The sequence below is a fragment of the Anopheles coustani genome, chromosome 2 (assembly GCF_943734705.1).
Source record: "Anopheles coustani chromosome 2, idAnoCousDA_361_x.2, whole genome shotgun sequence".
Classification (NCBI taxonomy): domain Eukaryota; kingdom Metazoa; phylum Arthropoda; class Insecta; order Diptera; family Culicidae; genus Anopheles; species Anopheles coustani.
This window is the reverse complement of record NC_071289.1, coordinates 20,339,236-20,356,491: the sequence shown is the minus strand read 5'-3', so window position 1 is coordinate 20,356,491 and position 17,256 is coordinate 20,339,236. Positions and strand designations below refer to the sequence as shown.

At 45.8% G+C, this 17,256-nt stretch overlaps 1 protein-coding gene across 1 annotated transcript in view; it reads right to left on the bottom strand.

Moving 5' to 3' along the window:
- LOC131265947 (uncharacterized) overlaps window positions 1–17,256 on the bottom strand; it is a 43,894-nt gene that overhangs the window by 15,014 nt on the left and 11,624 nt on the right. Inside the window, exons 2-9 of the mRNA XM_058268263.1 lie at window positions 14,470–15,641; window positions 13,060–13,278; window positions 8,521–8,927; window positions 5,436–6,150; window positions 5,059–5,206; window positions 1,289–1,395; window positions 905–1,222; window positions 465–830 (exon numbers count right to left, since the gene is read on the bottom strand). Coding sequence (XP_058124246.1) covers window positions 465–830; window positions 905–1,222; window positions 1,289–1,395; window positions 5,059–5,206; window positions 5,436–6,150; window positions 8,521–8,927; window positions 13,060–13,278; window positions 14,470–14,599 — 2,410 coding nt within the window. The 5' untranslated portion in view covers window positions 14,600–15,641. The remainder of the gene's footprint in view (window positions 1–464; window positions 831–904; window positions 1,223–1,288; window positions 1,396–5,058; window positions 5,207–5,435; window positions 6,151–8,520; window positions 8,928–13,059; window positions 13,279–14,469; window positions 15,642–17,256) is intronic.

The window sequence follows — 17,256 nt, the reverse complement described above, 5'->3', positions numbered from 1 at the left end:
TGAATGAGTTTAAGCATTTGTTGTTTCTATTAAACAAACCTGCTCGACTATCTTTTCTTATATTAAAGGCTTTCCTTGCATCAATTATTTGCTTTACATATGATTCCTATCTTGTACAAGCTATATAACAAATATATACTCTCCCCTTCCCTGCATTTAAATGAAAATTACAATAGAAATTATTATTTTTAATTGAAAAATAATTCTTCATTAAAACTAAACAAAAAAGTTTAAATCAAAAACATTTTTCACTACGCAAACGAAATCCGAATTTTACCAGAATGCATATCAGTTTTTAAGTGTACAGCATGTGTGCTTCACGCCAGAATAATTTTATTCATACCCAACATCCCTTATTTTATTTCCTAACAATCGAATTGAAAAATACCCCTTATGGACAATTTAATCCTGACCATTTTCGTAATTAAACTAATCAACCCAACACTACACAATCATATACTTACATCGCGAAGAGTCGCTACCACCGCCCGATCCTCCGAGCGCGGCCGTAATGGTGCTCAGGCTCTGCAGACTGTTCGCACTTGCGCCGGAAATGGCCGGTGAGGATGAGGTAGAATCACCTCGACCAGCACCATCGTTGGACGATCCACCCTTCGATGGTTTCATCGACAGATTCAACGGAGCATCGTCCTGCTCAAGCATCGATGACGATTGATTGGAGCCGCCACTGTTCATGCCGGCCGCCGCGGTAAGCGACGACACGATCGAGGCCGCCGCAGACGATGATCCACCACCACCCGACGAGCCCCCCTTCGCACTGAGATTCAATCCGGCCCATTCGTTCATGTGGTCCACCATGGAGTCTTTTCCTGTTGACGAGCAGCAAGTGTTAAGTTTAGTTTATCAAGTTTCTGCTTCGACAAGCGTATGCCCTTAAACTTACCACCACCACTACCCTTGCCGGCACTGTACACCCCGTTCGAGGTTATCGTCGGTGGTAGCTTGATGACCTCTATCCGATCGTTCGATGCACCACTACCACCACCACCACCGGATGGCCCGAGTCCTCCAATTCCACCGTTGCTCCCGACCTGATGGTGATGGGAAAGACCGGGAGGAAGCAGTCCACCACCGCCACTCGAGACGGATCCACCCGAGGTCATGCCCAACGAAGAACCGAGATGAGATGCGCCACTGTTTCCACCGCTTCCACCGCCGCTTCCGCCACCAAACTCGTTCTGTTCCAGTCGCTGGCGCTTGGCTGCACTTAAACCATTCGTGTGAGCAAAAATGGAATTGTCTTCTAGTGAAATGGTGGTTTGCTTACGTCCGCGACCGCCCGTGCCCGGCGCTTTCGGTCCCACGATGGAGGAGGTGTACTTGATGATCTCCGTATCCGGCGGCAACCGTACGCCGAGCAGCGACGAAGGATCACTACACCACCGCACGATTTCACAGAGAATACAGGAACAGCAGCGGAAAAACGCACGTGTACATGAAAATTGAGAAAGAGAGAAAAAGTCGATTAAAATTAGCAAAACATGGAGAAAAAAATCACATTGATTCGTATATGTATGTCCAATTTATTTCCAAATCCAAAACCAAATTTAGACATAATTTTGTTCTTAATTGATTCTTAAACTATATTTTCATGAAATAAATATACGTTTTTAAATTGACTATGATTATAATTTCCCCGGATTTGCCTTTTTTCCTGATCCCATATAACTGGCACATTCTTACGAAATTAAAAACACACACACACAAAGCATCGCCCTTTTTGGTAATGGACAGAAATTGCAGTGCTACGCAACAAAATCCCCAGGCCAAAACGCCGGACAGGCTGTTGTTGGTGCAAACGGCGAAATGGTTTGTCTTGTTGGCAACAATCCAAACCGGGATTGCAGTGTCCACGAACGAGTTGTCCCAAAAACTCTTCCCGATTGCAGATTGTCCTGCGGGACACACCATGGATATTGTGTCGTAAATACTACGTAAGATTCGGAAGGGAAGAGTACACTGGACACTCTTTCCTTGTTTTAATGGCGACCTCCCAGTCAACGTCACTTAAAAAAGGAAGTAAATCCATTCCTTACTCCTTCTTGTAAGGGGTATCCATCGATTGAACCATTTCCCGCGATGCCTCCGTTGTGCCGAACGGTCCAGTAGCCAGTACAAACACAATTGCAGTATGGTACACTCCAAAACAACAATCACGCTATCCTTTCGGGTGTCCAAAAAAATTGCATCACTAAATACGAATCGTTGCGGCAACTCTGGAAACGAAGAGTTGTGTAATGGTAAAATTGTTGTTCCACGAAAGGCTCAACTTTCGGGGTTTTTAGTGCCAAATGGAAAGCGACAAACGGAGCGGTAGAGCGGTAGAGGCTCTAAAACCCGCAGAAAGAAGCTAAGAAAAGAACCGACCGTGTGTCCGTGGTGGAGCCATGGCTTCCAACGTAAAAACTAACTATGTGCAGATGTAAACTAACCATTTGCCAGACACATACACATAAGCGTAGTTATCCCTAAGGGTGGAGAAAATAGAAGGTTGGAAAAAAGATTTCAGGGATGACATTCCAACAGGAACGAAAGTTCACATTCATTAGCAGTACTCTGCCACAGTTCACAAGCACCAGTTGGGCGTACCCCCCTCCCCCCCTCCCCTTAGGCACTCCTTTCCGGAAGTGCAACGCAGTGCACATCGAACACCAAATACTCGCCAGGCTATGGGGTGTTCGCTTATGCTCTTGCTTGTTTTCCATCTACCGCATACTACTGCCAGTGGTTTGCGAAATGTCAACTAGGGGAAAAAACAACCTCCTAGCATGCGGTAAAAGAACCCTGGCAAAAGAAAAGCACAGACAAGCAAGCGATCCTATCCTGGCCACGAGGAGAAAACCACCCCAGGAAGGCACAAGAGGACGAAGCGAGGCACACGATGGACGTTTTCCATCGGGTTAGGGAAAAAGTAAATCCATTCCCGGCCCGTTATCCCTCTTCGATGCTACCCCAATGAGGAGCATCCGTTTTTCCCACATATTTTCCATGCCAGAAGAGGAGAGAGAGAGAGAGAAAGATAGGAAAGCTTGCTTCCATCCATCGATTTTGCGGACAAGCGATTCCTGTACTTCGTTGAAGCTAAACAAGGGTGGCATGGGGGAAGGGAGAGAATAACACGGCGGTAACGTTTGCCAGAGATGTGGAAAACAGAAACTTTCCGAGCAAACACACAAACACGCACGTAGATCGGTTTTCCCCCTGTCCGATGGTAACGCGAATGGGATTCTCATTCCCTCCCCCCGATTCTTTGAAGAAGCCAACGAGCTGGCAGACGAGACGAAACGGTGGGCACACAAGTGGAGCGCGAGTTCCCAATCACTACACCCACACTAGTTCCAGCCACCAGAAGGGTAACAAATGAGGCATAAATGGCTGGAGGATGATGTTGGAGACAGTGTGCAGAGCGTGCTGCGAGTCTCGGTTCCAAACCAACCCGAAGTTGGAAGCGCTGCTGCTCAGGGCTTTTGGGTCCATCAAATATGCCGTGTAGTGTTCAGCCAAACGTTTGCGAAGCCCGGCGCAGGATGCTGTACACCCTTCCCTATGTCAGCTTCCTATCTCCACCTTGATCCAAATTTTCCAATGATGATACTCTCCCCCACTTTCCGGGAAGTCCGTGCTGCTATTGCGAACCCTATGCTGCTGCCCCCACGGCTGGGATAATTTATTCGTTTACATTTCTATATATCCTTTCGCTGCGGATCAGTTGGTGTTGGTGGCCACCCGCCCACCGACGTACGGAGTACGGAGGTGAGCTGTTTCTGCGCGAGTTCGAACTGGAAGAACACGCCTATGGTGTTTTTTCGTCCTTCCCAAACTAAAAGAGAGGAGACCGAGGCAACGGTCGCAAGGGGGACGGTGATTTACAGACCAGTAAGCAGCAGCGTACAACCAACGGCAACCCGTGTATCCTCCACCAGCAACCCACCAGCCGTGTCGTGTAAAGACACACATAAAACACTCTTCCGCTTTAAATGCTGGATGGTCTTTCTCCGGTTTTCCGCATCTGCTATAGCGAGCAGGAAGAAAATGGCAGGAACACTCGTGCACCTCAGTCAGTTTTTCGTCCACCCGGCAGTAGTCTTTCCTGTAGCGTTGGTAGAAGAAACTTTCTTCCCGTTTTAATGTCCTTTTCCCCGTCCCCGTTTAACAACCTCCAAAAACAAGCATATGGTCGTCTCTTACGAAATACATCCCTCGGCGAGGTCGGTCATTTTGGGCTCTAGTCATAAAACCCAAGGAAACAAGGGAGACTTCTCACGTGGCTTGGAACAAAACGTGCCATGCTTGTAGAGAACAGCGAGTAGTTTTTTAAAGGGAGATTTTTTACATTCAGTTTACTGATTGCTTGTCACTCACAGGGAGAAAGACAAAAAAGGCCCTTGCTGGGAAAACCAGCACGGTCCTAACCCACGTACACAAAGCCTTAGGAACGGATCTGGGAACATAACTCCAATCACCACCAATTTAGGTGACGTTATGGCGCAACTGCAATGGTTATGCTTTGCTTTTTGTCCCCGATTTATGTGGAATGCAATTTTGTTCGGCGACAATATAAGGCGACCTGTTTTCGATGCAGCTCGAACTCGGAAGCCCCGAGCCATCCACTCTGCGCGGGTTGGAAAATGTCTCCAGGAAGAAGGATTGACACAGACTCTCCGATATTTCCGCTGCCAAACCATTTACAGTAGCACTGAATGCTGGACAGTGGCCAATAAAATGGCTCTGTTTTTCCCATATGTAACGAAATGGCATTTTTCCATATGAACAAATAGTTGCACAAAATAATTCTTTAGACAAGTCGGCCCTCCCATCGATCCCGTGCTTGGCCGTGCGTCGCCTTAAATCAGTCGGCTCGATTCAGTCGGTATCTAATCAATCCACATTGCTGCTCATTTTACGCATTCCAGGACTAACAGAACTAGTTCCAGGACTTCACCGAGGATACATTTCACTTCAGGAACCAATCGTCGATCGATAGTTTCGGTTTCTGCTTTTGGAAAAATTGGATACACCTCGCTCTGGACCACTAACCTCAGTATTCCGGACGAAATGTAATCTTTTCCCTTGGCCTGGCTCGCGACTAGTGCGTTCATCGTTGCCGTCACGTTCTGCTGCGACGTTAGGTCGAGATTGTTGAACTGGGACAGCGTGCTGAGCGCATTCATGGAAGCGCTTAGACCTAAAATGAAGTAAAGGAGGCGAAAATTAGTGTTATTTTATTTTAAAAAGGGTCAATGGACTGGACAATATCAATATGACTGGACAATATAACATAAATATTCTATTCACGATTCTAATGCTTCATTCTAACGTAAATATTTTAATGGAAATGTAAAACTTCAACAACTTCTAATCAGCAAATCATTCAGAAGAAAGAAGAATTTTAAATTACACTGGCGAGAACCTACCCAAATCGGCCGCACTCGGTCCACTGTTGGCGTTACTGTTGCCACCCTTCCCTCCCCCTCCTCCACCATCCTTCGAAGAGCGAGAGGACGAGAGGCCTTGCAGATGGTTCTGCTGGGAGGAACCGGGACCTCCGTGGCTGGCACTGATGGTAACGCTGGGCGTCGGCTGCTGCTTGCTGGCGTTCACCGAGGGCGAACTGGAGCCGCGTGTGATGGAAATGGAATCGTTCCCGATCAACCGGCTGGCACCGTGCGGCGACGAGGAAGTCATCGACGAGGAGGACGAGTTTGCTCCTCCACCGGACGAGCCGCCGCCACCACCGGATGACTTTTGCTTTGATGATCCACCACCGCCACTTCCGCCACCGCCCATCCCACCAACACCACCCATCGAACCGGAGCCACCAAGGCCGCTCAACATGCCCAAGCTGGCGAGCTGATGCTGTTGATGTTGCTGCAGTTGTTGTTGCTGCTGCTGTTGTTGTTGCTGTTGCTGCTGCTGCTGGTGGTGGTGTTGGAGTTGCTGCTGTTGTTGCTGCTGCTGACTGCTGCCACTTCCACCTCCGCCGCTATTGCCACCGGACTGTTGGTTCTGGGCGGCTGCGGCGGCCGCCGTTATGGCCATCAGCTCCTTGTGCAGTGTGGCTTGACTGTAGAGGGATTGCTTGTAGGCGGCTGCGGCTGCGGCTTGTGATGCAGACGGCGAGGAGGAGTTCTATATGAGCAAAGGGAGAAGAAGAAAAAACTAATATCAATACCATGGTTCTCGTGTGGCTGGAAATGAACGTGGTAGATGTTTCCGAAATATTTTAAATAAAAACGTTCAAAAGAAAAGAGGATATTTGGAACAGCATGAAACACTAGTTAGTTTAATAAACAGATAAATAAAATTATCTAAAACAAGCGGCCCGTTTCCGTCATATGCGTGCTTGAGTGAAAGGATAACACTGCATCCGTACCCTTTTTCCACCGCAAAAAAGTTGAACTCGGAAAAGCCATCCCAAAAGCACCGACCAGGCGGCGGGTGCACAGTTTCCCGCTTTTCGGTCAGGTTCAAACCCCCGGCCAGAAGCCCTTTTGGCCTGAAGCTGACGCTAATTAAATTTACATACACACCTTTCTCCATCCGAAAGCGAGATGGAGCTCTGCCGGTCATGGCTGGAACTTTTTTTTTATTTTTTCGTTTCATGTTTGCCACCAACGAATTCGTGTGACACATACTTCCCATCGCGGTGGACAAATAATTGTGTTTTTGGTAATGTGAAGGAGGTGGAGAGGATGTCACGACACGCGGATAAAAAGCAGGGAAACACACCATATACCCCCGTTTCGTTACCCGAAAGCATCGTTCCAAAAAAAATAAAATAAAAAAAAGGTTTGCCGAAGGGAAAAGCGAGTTATTTTATCCAAAACCCAAAAAAAGGTCAGGAAAAAGCAGCGAGAAATGGAATTCGGTGATGTTGAGGTTTTCCCCGTCAGGACCGCCGCCAGTGGCACGACGGTTCGTTCGTGCCTCGAAGGACATTTTTCATAAATTAATTTTCCATCCTGCTGCTTCTGATCGAACGTTGCTTTTTCGTCCTTTTGCATTCGTTAGTAAAATATTTCATTTTCAAAGCAGAAAAGCTTTTCGAAACCGTATTATTTAGTATAGAGCTTCTGAAAATGTTTTTATTAGTATGATGGAAACAAGGATAATAAAAATTTAGCAACTTCTTTCAAAAATTCATTTATGCAGGTTTCTTAAAATAGGTACTTAAGAAACATTGAATGACTTTCTTATGCACCCGCGCTTCCTTCAAAGTCAACAATCAGTTTCTTACGCAAATGCAAATTAGTACAACAAGCCGACATCGCGAAAATAAGGGGATTTAACTTCATCACCAAAACCTCCAAATTTCGAGCGCGTCTAATCAATAGCGTCGTGTTATTCCACCAAGGGGGAAACGCTTCTTTTTCGATAATGAACAAATTGGACAAAAAGAGAACGATTTCCAATCAAGGAATTGGGATGTTTCGCCGGTAGGAGAGATTATTTTCCCCCCGGCATCCCACCGATCGCTCCGGCATAAGTCGTTCCGGTAGGTTCGCAAAAGGTTGAAGAATAGATCCGGGTTTCTTTTTTTTACCCTCATCGAAAAGGAAAATGCTGCCAAATGGAAAACCCCGAACCTTCCTTCCTTCCTTCAAGGGTCTGAAGGTTCAAATCAAATTTGCAAAGCTGTCGAATCGCTGGGAGTTATGCGCCAAAGAAGAAAACAAAGCCCACCCAACAAAGATGGGAGAGCACGGGGACGTGCCACGGAAAAAGTGTTCCGTTAAAAAAGGGACGAAAAGTTTGGTCGGCACAAAGTTGCAATCAGGTATCCACCAACCCCACATCCGGTTTCGGCACCCGGTTGATCCATACTTTTTGAGAGGATTTGCTTTTGCGTGACGATTGGTGAAAAACTGGAAGCGGGTAAAGGGACATCCCTGGGGAAGGGTAGCGAAAAAGGGACGCCCAAGGAAAGCGGTGAATGTGTTGCTTGTGGTTGGCGTAATCAGAATCCCTTCCATCACGGCACAAGCGGCGCATGGTAGTGCCCCCTGACGAAGGTTTTCCGTGCGTAAAAGTCCTTTCCCGGTAGAGCACAAGCACACACATACATACACCGCAGTCTCTTCGTACCTCGGGCTCGCCAAAGGACGGATGACAAATATACATTAGACACTTTCGCAGCCTCCACACACAAGAGTGTCCCGAAAGTACAACGAGAGAAAATTCGGCAACGTTTGCCGAGGTAAATGACTTTCGTCCGCCATCTTTTGCACCAAGCGAGGAGACGCGAGCAAACATTGTTTTATGAGCGTGCTATTTTCAACTAGACGCGGCATTTTCAGTTAGTGCTGGGATGAGTTTTTGGGTAGGTTGATTACGCAACACCTCTTGATATATAAGAAAAGAGCACGGAGTTACATGACGAGAAGTCTTTTTCTATCAACTTATACACGTCTACAATTAAACAACAAATCATTTCCTTTTAAGAAACATTTGTTTACATCTAACTGTCACTTCGTTGTTAGATTCATTGCCCTTACGCACCTTGTAAGACGAATTGTTGCCACCACCGCCCCCTCCGCCACCCATACCGCCTCCGGACATGCCACCAGACGAGCCTCCACCGCCGGCACCGGAATTGCTGGCGTTGCTACTGTTGCTGTTGCTGCTGCGGTCGCGCTTTTTGCCCTTTCCACCGCCCGATCCACCCTTGCCAGAGTTGCCACCGCCGGCACCACCTCCTCCACCGCCGCCTCCACCACCCGGCGACCCACTGCCACCGCCCGAGGCTGCGGCGGCGGCAGCGGCGGCTGCGGCATTCATCGCGCCGAGCCCCAGCCCCGGGAACGCTCCGGCCAGGTCGTGCGAGAAGGGCAGCTGGGAGGCCATACCGGAGGCTTGCAGGCGGGCGAAGTAGTCCTGGGCCGCCAGCTGAGCCATCGACCACCAACCTGGAGAAAGAAGGAAAAAGTAGAATTAGTTGTGGAAAAATAACCGACAAAACAAACAGATGGAACTATTATTATGTGCAAGAGATGGAAATACATGAGCATTCAATAGAAAAGCATGACAACCTCATGTAGAAATCAATCAAATTCATTTTATGTCTCTCCGTTTCCCAAGCAAACGCAGCGCCATATTAAATCTTCAAAGGTAAACTATTTTAGCGCCAACGATAACTTATTAATCATTGCCGCTTATCATCAACACAACCGGCAAATTGCTCTTTTTGCTAGAAAGCATTTAATCCGTACTGATAATCAACATAATTGCGTTTAACAACCGACGGAAAGAACAGATCAAACAGACACACAAATCGTTTTCATTTGATGATGATCTGTACTTCTGTTTCAATTGTTTCTCCGGTATGTTAAATGGAAATGGACTCGTGCAATGGATTTCGTTTAAATACATGCATTAATCATTGCACGTGCTGCAACTCGCCTGATTCATCAAAACAGCACTCGTACAACCTGCTTTCTACGTACCTTGAGCGTATTTTAAAGTGGAGTAGTATGTGTGAGACAAAACACCACAACGCTCTCTCACGCGAAGGAAGCGAGAATCCTGAGAGAATGTCACGGTGAGAAGAGAAACAAAAACTGCTCACCGCGTCATCTCACTTCATTCTCGCGAAAAAGATGCTTCTCACTTCGCGAGAACCGCGAGATGCCGGTTGTAAGTGTTCGGTGGATGTTTCATTTTCTCTCGCGTACTGAAGGATTTTTATACCATATCCTTTTTTTTCTAAAACAATGAGGCTCAACAAAATCTATCCTACGTCTGCTCCCTGCTGGTGTTCAAGCAGGACATTGCAATAAAAAGATAACCAAGACAACCTGATTCTCTTCACTAGGAATATCATGGTTCTTTGTTCTCTCGAATTTCTCCCTCGTACAATTCCACCCTTCCTAACATCCGTGCCCTTTCTTCCGCGACATCCACGTCGGACCGGCAACAAAAGCTGAAAGATGGCGCGCACGGGAGACGCAGCGCGATAAAATCGAAGCGAGGGATTCTTTTCCTTTTCCGAAGATCCCGAGACCCCCCGCAAGAGGGCGCCCGCGTAACCCGACATGTCGCGTTTTAGATTCCTCGGATGCACACGCCGTACACACTCGAACCCCGTTTGGCAGACATTTTCTTTTCCTCGCAGCTGCCGACCCCGCGATGCCCGACAATGTTCCCCGCATTACGTTCGCAGAAGGACCGCATCAGCATCCTCCACGGGCGTGGGGCGTTGGTAAGCAAATGGGATTACGGAATGTGCTCCTGATTCTCGCATTGGTGTTTCCGAAATGGAGCTCTTCTAAAAAGATTAACTTGATTAATACGAACGATTCTTCGGCTAAAGTAGTTAACTTGAAGCGAAGTTCGGTATGAATCCAGATCAACCTACAATTTTGGATCAACTAAACGTAACATTCACTTTCTATTTCTAGCTAAAAAGAAAACAATGTTAACATTTTCAAACACGCAGTACAATCAAAGATGTTATATGCCATGGCTTGCTTTGATGCAAATATGTTAGTTCAGCTAACAAACACAACATAAACGATCGACCAGACGGACCATTTTGTATGGTTAGACATATTAAATCGTACCACAAAAGGCAACACACGCACACAAGTTTCGACCACAAAAATACCAACAGCGTGACCTTGAACTTGGCGCAACTCAACATTAACTCGACCGGGTTGTGTTACAACAGCAATCGCTTAGACCAGCTGACTATCTCCTTGACTACACCACACCACCCACTATCACCACCCCCAGCGGTTTTCAAGCTGATTTTGCCACGCCAATATGAATGAAGTAAAACAATAGTAATAACCGTAGCCGCATATTGCTGCACAAACTTTCATCTCAATTCTCAACATCATGCACAATGCAAGTAGTGGCGGATTAAATGGAGCGAAATAGGTGTCCTACTGACCTTTAGAACACACCACCGCTTTAATCATTCATAAACCCACGCCCAACACATACACACACACACACACGCGCGTAACACTTTCGCAAATCAAATAATGAAGTTGTCAAAAGGTGGACATAAATGTTGCCCCATTTTGGCCGTTTGTCTGATTATGCTAATGCGAAAGCTGTTCTTTAAAATCGCCAACGGGTGATGGGATGAATGTTCGCTCATAAACAAGGCAGCCAGGCTGCTGTGGCCTCGGGCAGCCAAGGCAAAGGTGTACAAAAAGTTATGTTTACTTTAAAAGGTATGCAAATTATGTTGGCTTTTGCGAGTGAAAGACAAACACTGCACAACTCATCCCAGGAGGGCGAGCGTTGGCTTTAGATGGCGTTGGTGTAGATTTTTAAACATAATCAAAGGCAATCATGCTTCCTTCGTTCTAGACCTCTTTCTGCACGTAAAGTGCTCGCTTCTTTGCTTCTCAAGAAGAAGAAAAACAAATTCCGCTGCCCTATAAACGCCACTGTTTACAGCAGTCGCAGCAGAATCAATTGTTTACGATTATTACGATCCGGATGGGTTGTAACTATTTATATTTTTACAACCTCCATCGGCAGGATGATGATGCTGGAATGAAATGCTCTAGCATTCCGGGGTGGCGAATTCAATATCATTCCGCGAACCTCCACCAACTCCATAAATCGGCGGGCTGCGTTAACCACCGAACGGTTGCGTCGGTGTGAATGCGGACTTATGGTCGTTAATTGAATCAAATGTTACCGCCGCTGAGTCGGCGGGCAACAGGTGCAACATGTTTAACATTCCACTTTAAAGCACTCCACACTCTCCGCATCGCTTGTCGCTCATTCGGCACGCGAAGGGCCGAAGGGAGGTAGGTGTTAAATGGGCCGAAGGAAAGCCATGGTGAGCGCGGGGGTGTTGCAAAAAAAGTTTTATTGCAAAAATGTAAGGAACTTTGAATACTGAACCGAAGGGAATTGGGGTGGTAGGTTGTAAATACTCATCATACCAAGCAAAATGTTCTTCAAATTGTTTGCAACGAATAAATGAAACAACTAGATTGAGAAAGGAATGTTGTAAATATGTTTGCTACCTAATTTTGATACAGTACTTTCAAGTGAGAAAATATTGTGCAAGGTTTTTAAATTAGTTCAAATTTTCAACTGCTTTAAATACCAATAACCGACACCATGATTCAAAGGAAACCAAATTATTGGAACAAACTCAACGTCACCAACAACACTTTAATACGAAGCGAAGCTAGTTAAAAAGTGGAAGCGTGCACTTTAATGCTCAAACTACGACCACTTCTACTAATACTACCACTACAACCCCCACTAAATCAAACAGCCACTAAAATAGTGCTAGCTACCCACCGCCGCGATGCACTTCCTATACAAAATGCACCCCGGCAGAGATTGAACTGCCGATATTATGCATCGTTGACTTTCGATGCCAAACATCGACAAACTACACACACACACACACAATGGCACAGACATTTCCAAATGCGATCAATTTGGCGGAATGCAATTGATACTGGCGTGGCAAGTATGAAATGGTTGGCAGCCTATGCACCCTCCCACCCTTGCTAGACCAAACCGGGAGAGCAGCTTCTTTGTTGTGTCGACCCGTCCAAATTTTCCACCCAATTGGACACACGGTGTCGGAAAAGCATCGATATTTGGTGGCAAAGCCGGGGGTGAGTTTGTTATATTAATTCTGCTATAATCAATCAACGTTAAACAGATGGACTGGTTGTGATTAAGTTGAATGTTATTTTTCCATTTTCTAGAGTTCACTTGTTATCATTTCCTGCCTATTAATTGAGCGACTTGATAAGAAGTTGTTATTCTTGCTCATTTACACTTTGTGCAGTTACAATTTGATCGACAGTTGTTGCATCTTTGTGTACCTTTGCAGTATTTGTAAACTTTTTCTTCACGAATCTGTTTGTTTGCTGTTTACATTCTTTTTAATCTACTTACATTAAATAAAAATTCTTTGATAGAGAAAAACATAAACTTGAATAAAACATGACTATGATTTTTCCTGAGAAGAAAAACCCTTTAAACAGTGCCGTCCAATAAGGTGTGATGATTAAAACGGGGGTAATATAAAACGCTCGGTACAGTACTTACTGTTGTGCAAACCGGCCAGCGAGGCGGCCTGGGACGCGGCCACGGCCATCGTGTTCTGGTTGTGGTGGGACATCGCGAAGCGGTCGTTTCCGTTGCCGGAGCCGGTGCCGGCGTTCGGCATCAGCCCGCCGAGGCCACCGGGCATGCCGAACTGCGAACCGAACAGCGGGTTCGAGGCGGCCGCGGCTGCCATGGCCGAGGGGTCGCGTCCCCAGTAAGCTGTGTTGGGTGGAAAGAGGAAAGAGAGAAAGTGAGAAAAACAGTGGCAGATAAGGGCAGATGAATCAGTGCAAATGGGTGGCGCACAATGTACGCAGATGTGTATCAGCTAGGAACTCGTGAAAAACTTGTCCTCTTGCAAACAAAGAAGGAAAGGGTAGCTAGTGATGAGATAAAACTGTCAAACAAGATAAAACACTTCTAACGAAAGACTGCCTCCCTACATGATATACACAAATGAATAACAAAATACGTCCAGCATGGAAGCAACCTCTTCGAGACATTCATTTCACTAAATTTGTTGACATAAAATAAATCCACTTTGTACCATGTCTTATGCTTTTAAAAAACATGATACCATCTTCTCGACCCGACCAACAATTCGAATTAGTCACGAGATAAGCATTACATAAACTAATACTCAATCAATTTTACAACGAACTCTTTATTTTTTTCTTTAACGGTTGAAATCGTTTGTGGTTATACTTTTATAAAACAGTCACACATTTCTTCTAGCGGTCAATTTTGTATGGCATTTTAACATTTACCAAGAAACAAGCAACATGAAGCAAAACTTTTAATAAAAACAGCAAACAAACTTAAACGGGCCCCTAGCACCGGATCTTCTCCTGATAACGCTGTACAACTATGCCACCCTCAACAACAACTGATGAATGGCAAATTGATGAGGAAAAATGTGATAAAACGCGCACATTTCGACAAGCGCGAGTAACACGAACGGGTGATTAACGGTCTGGAGTAATGTCAGCCCCCAAAGAAAGCATGAATTCAACCCATTGCAAAGATCGGATGAGGGTTGCATCATTTAAATTGTACTGCGAAACATTCAACCATGCGCTGGTGTTGTTGCACTTTGCCATCCGGGCTTTTAGCGAGACGACGATGGCCAGATAACGTGAACAATGTTAAACGATTGGTTAACTGGGTTGATAAAGCCGGTCAATGGCGTCAAGGCGAGCGTTAGTAAAGGCAAGATATTTTTCTATGACGCCTGAGCCTCATTGGATTATGACACATTCATTTTCAGTTTATGTTCAACTTCAGTGTTACATAAGTAGCGTTGACTAATGAGATAGTGTTTCCTGCAGGAAAAAGAACTTTTAAAAATTAACTTAACGAAAATGACCATTTCACGGACCTAAACATTCGGTTTGACGCGATCGAACTTACCGAAAAGCGAGGCGGCATCTAGCAGCGCGGCCGGATCGTTGACACCGGCTGCGCCTCCCAGACCGGTTCCCGACTGCCCGCCGCCACCACCCTTCTTCTCGCCGCCCTTCTTGTCGCCCTCCTTATCCATTCTTCCAATTTTGACGGCTGTGTGTGTTTCCCGGTGCGCCGCAAAATAAAAAGCGCAATCAAGCCCGCTCTAGGGCTCGATGGCGAGGAGGAAGAAAGCTCGGGGCCGATCTTTGCTCGCGTCTTTTCTCCGCGAATGCGCTTCGTTTGCACTGCGCCACCGAGCAATTTTTCGAACGTAGTTTTAAACTTTTTTGTACACTTTATCTCAACACCTCAAAACTCCGCTGTAGCCGTTCTTCGTGAGGTTATAGAGATCACTGTTGATCACTGTTGATTCTTAGCATACGTCGTGCGGGGGCGAGTGCGATCGATACTGGTGAACAACAGTTGGATTATAAGATTATTACCACTTGCCTACGTAGTGAATATACACATTTATTGAACCCGCGAAACAGATTCACACTCATCGCACGATCAACACACACACTACTACTGCCTGCTTCCCACCACTGCGACGAGTCTGCGGCGGTTTTTGGATCCTATATTACACTTTTTTTACAACACGGCCTCCTCCATGGCCGCGGCGGCGCGGGGAGAGAGATTCGATGCGATCTTTTCCTTTGCTTCTCCGAACTGAAAATCACTTCGCTTTACAATAACCTTTTGCTGCACTTCCACCCATCACGGCTTCCTGCACTTCTTACGCAACGCGCGGCGTCGTAACATTTACGGCGTACGAAACGGATCATGGACATGATTGGTGGCGCACACGTCACTCTCCACTACCTCCCCCCCCGTTGCGCCTTGCGCTTTCACCAGCCAACCAACTTGGGCATGGCAATTTTTTACTTCAACTATACACTTTTATTTTCTGTTGTATTGATTACTTTTCGCTTGGCGGGGGTGACTACACGATAAAATCACACAATTGCACACACGAGCATCGGATTTTCTTTTCCCTTTTTTTTTTGGACCCGATGCATTTACTTCCGATGCACACTAAAACACACTCGCGCACACACGCAAGGACAGGACTTTGGGTGTCCTAGTTCCTTTTTGTCAACACTTAACGTACATTATCTGATTTGTTGGTCACTGCACTGCGGAAACGAGAGGGAAAAAATAATACATTAATAACGGGGAATGTGTAAAGAAAGCGAATTGAAAGCACATGCTGATTCATTTCGTTCGAGCGAACTGGAAATTTTCAGCGGTACAGCTGTCTCTTATCAATCAACTAGGGATGTGTTTTAAAGCAACATTCTAACACAACTTCTGTGCAGTGTGTTATCAATGTTGTGTCTTTAACTTCTGCCGTTGCACAGGCGTGCTTAAAATAAACTTTTCCGTGTGCTTTAGATCACCATGTTCTAGCCGAAAGGACCGAAACTCACGCTTGGCCTAACCGTTTTTTCTCATTCCTCTTTGCTGATTCATTCATCCAGTATAAAAATTTAATATTATTTTTGAACAAGCGATACGTAAGGAAGCATTGTTTTGCGATGACACAAAAAAAACCAAAAGCCTCGGCCCATAATTGTTGGAGTTCGAACGGGTGTATGGGAATGTTTGCTGTGCCCTTCGTGAGTAATAATTGCTAGCGTATCAGAAGCGCCTCCGAGCCGCTGTTCGGGGGTCCGCGAGGTTGATCAGATTAATCGCTTCGTCTTCTTCGGATCGCACATCGAGGCACATCTTTCAAGCCCCACGTATGACAACGTCCATTTCCGTAGCCATCATTCCATCATCTCGGTGGGTCGTGTGAACGTGATCGCCATTTTTTCCCCCTTTTTTCAAAACCGATGTTGCTGACTGCTGATGCTGTGATGGCGCTGTTGCTGCTGTTAGTGCTACTTGGTGATCCGTTTTACTGCACCATTTGCCACACAGCCAGAGCTGGGGATTCGTTGGAGAGAGATGACCTGCTGCCAACTCTGCCGAAGAAAAAGAGAACGAAGATAAAAACGATTAATATTGGGCTAAAATTGTTAAGCTGTCATTAGACGGCATTAGCGGTCTGCTGGGAAGCGGGCAATTTTTGTGTTTTTTTTTTTTTGTATAATGTCTCGTCAATATTCTTGTCTGAGAGTCTTATGAAACGCCTCGTCATGAGAAAATAGAGCCCGAGCAATGACCGACAGGCAGCGATGCTCATAAAAGGGGAGGCCAAGATTACTCACAAGAAATCATTTTTAGTCTTTCATATGAAGGAAGGAAACCTAGCATGCTAAGATGAATCACAAAAACTCTGATTTTCTATACATACAACTATAAGAGAACCCTAACCCGTACCATATTCGAAAAATAAAATATCATTTAATTTCGTTTACATTTTCCAATCCGTTAGAATTAAAGAAAAATCGATGATGCTCAGTTTTTATTTGTTTTTTTTTTTTCATCAAATATGGTAATTCTCCGTCTCGTTCCAATGATTCAATCTGCTCTCTACAATCAAGCAAAATCAACTGCTCAGGATGATGGTTTGAGGAAATCCTTTTTTCTCCATTTGGAGCAATCCCAAACGAAAACTCGAGTCTAGCGGAAGACTAAAAAAATATCGAACACATATCGAACCGTCGCCATTTGTTCGCTCAGCAATTAAGAGAAATGAAACTGCTGGTGAGCTTCCATTCCCAGCGGAGAAGAAGGAACGGATGACAGGCCATCCTCCAACGACGCAGCAAGCAAACCTTCACCGACGAGAAGAAATAAAAT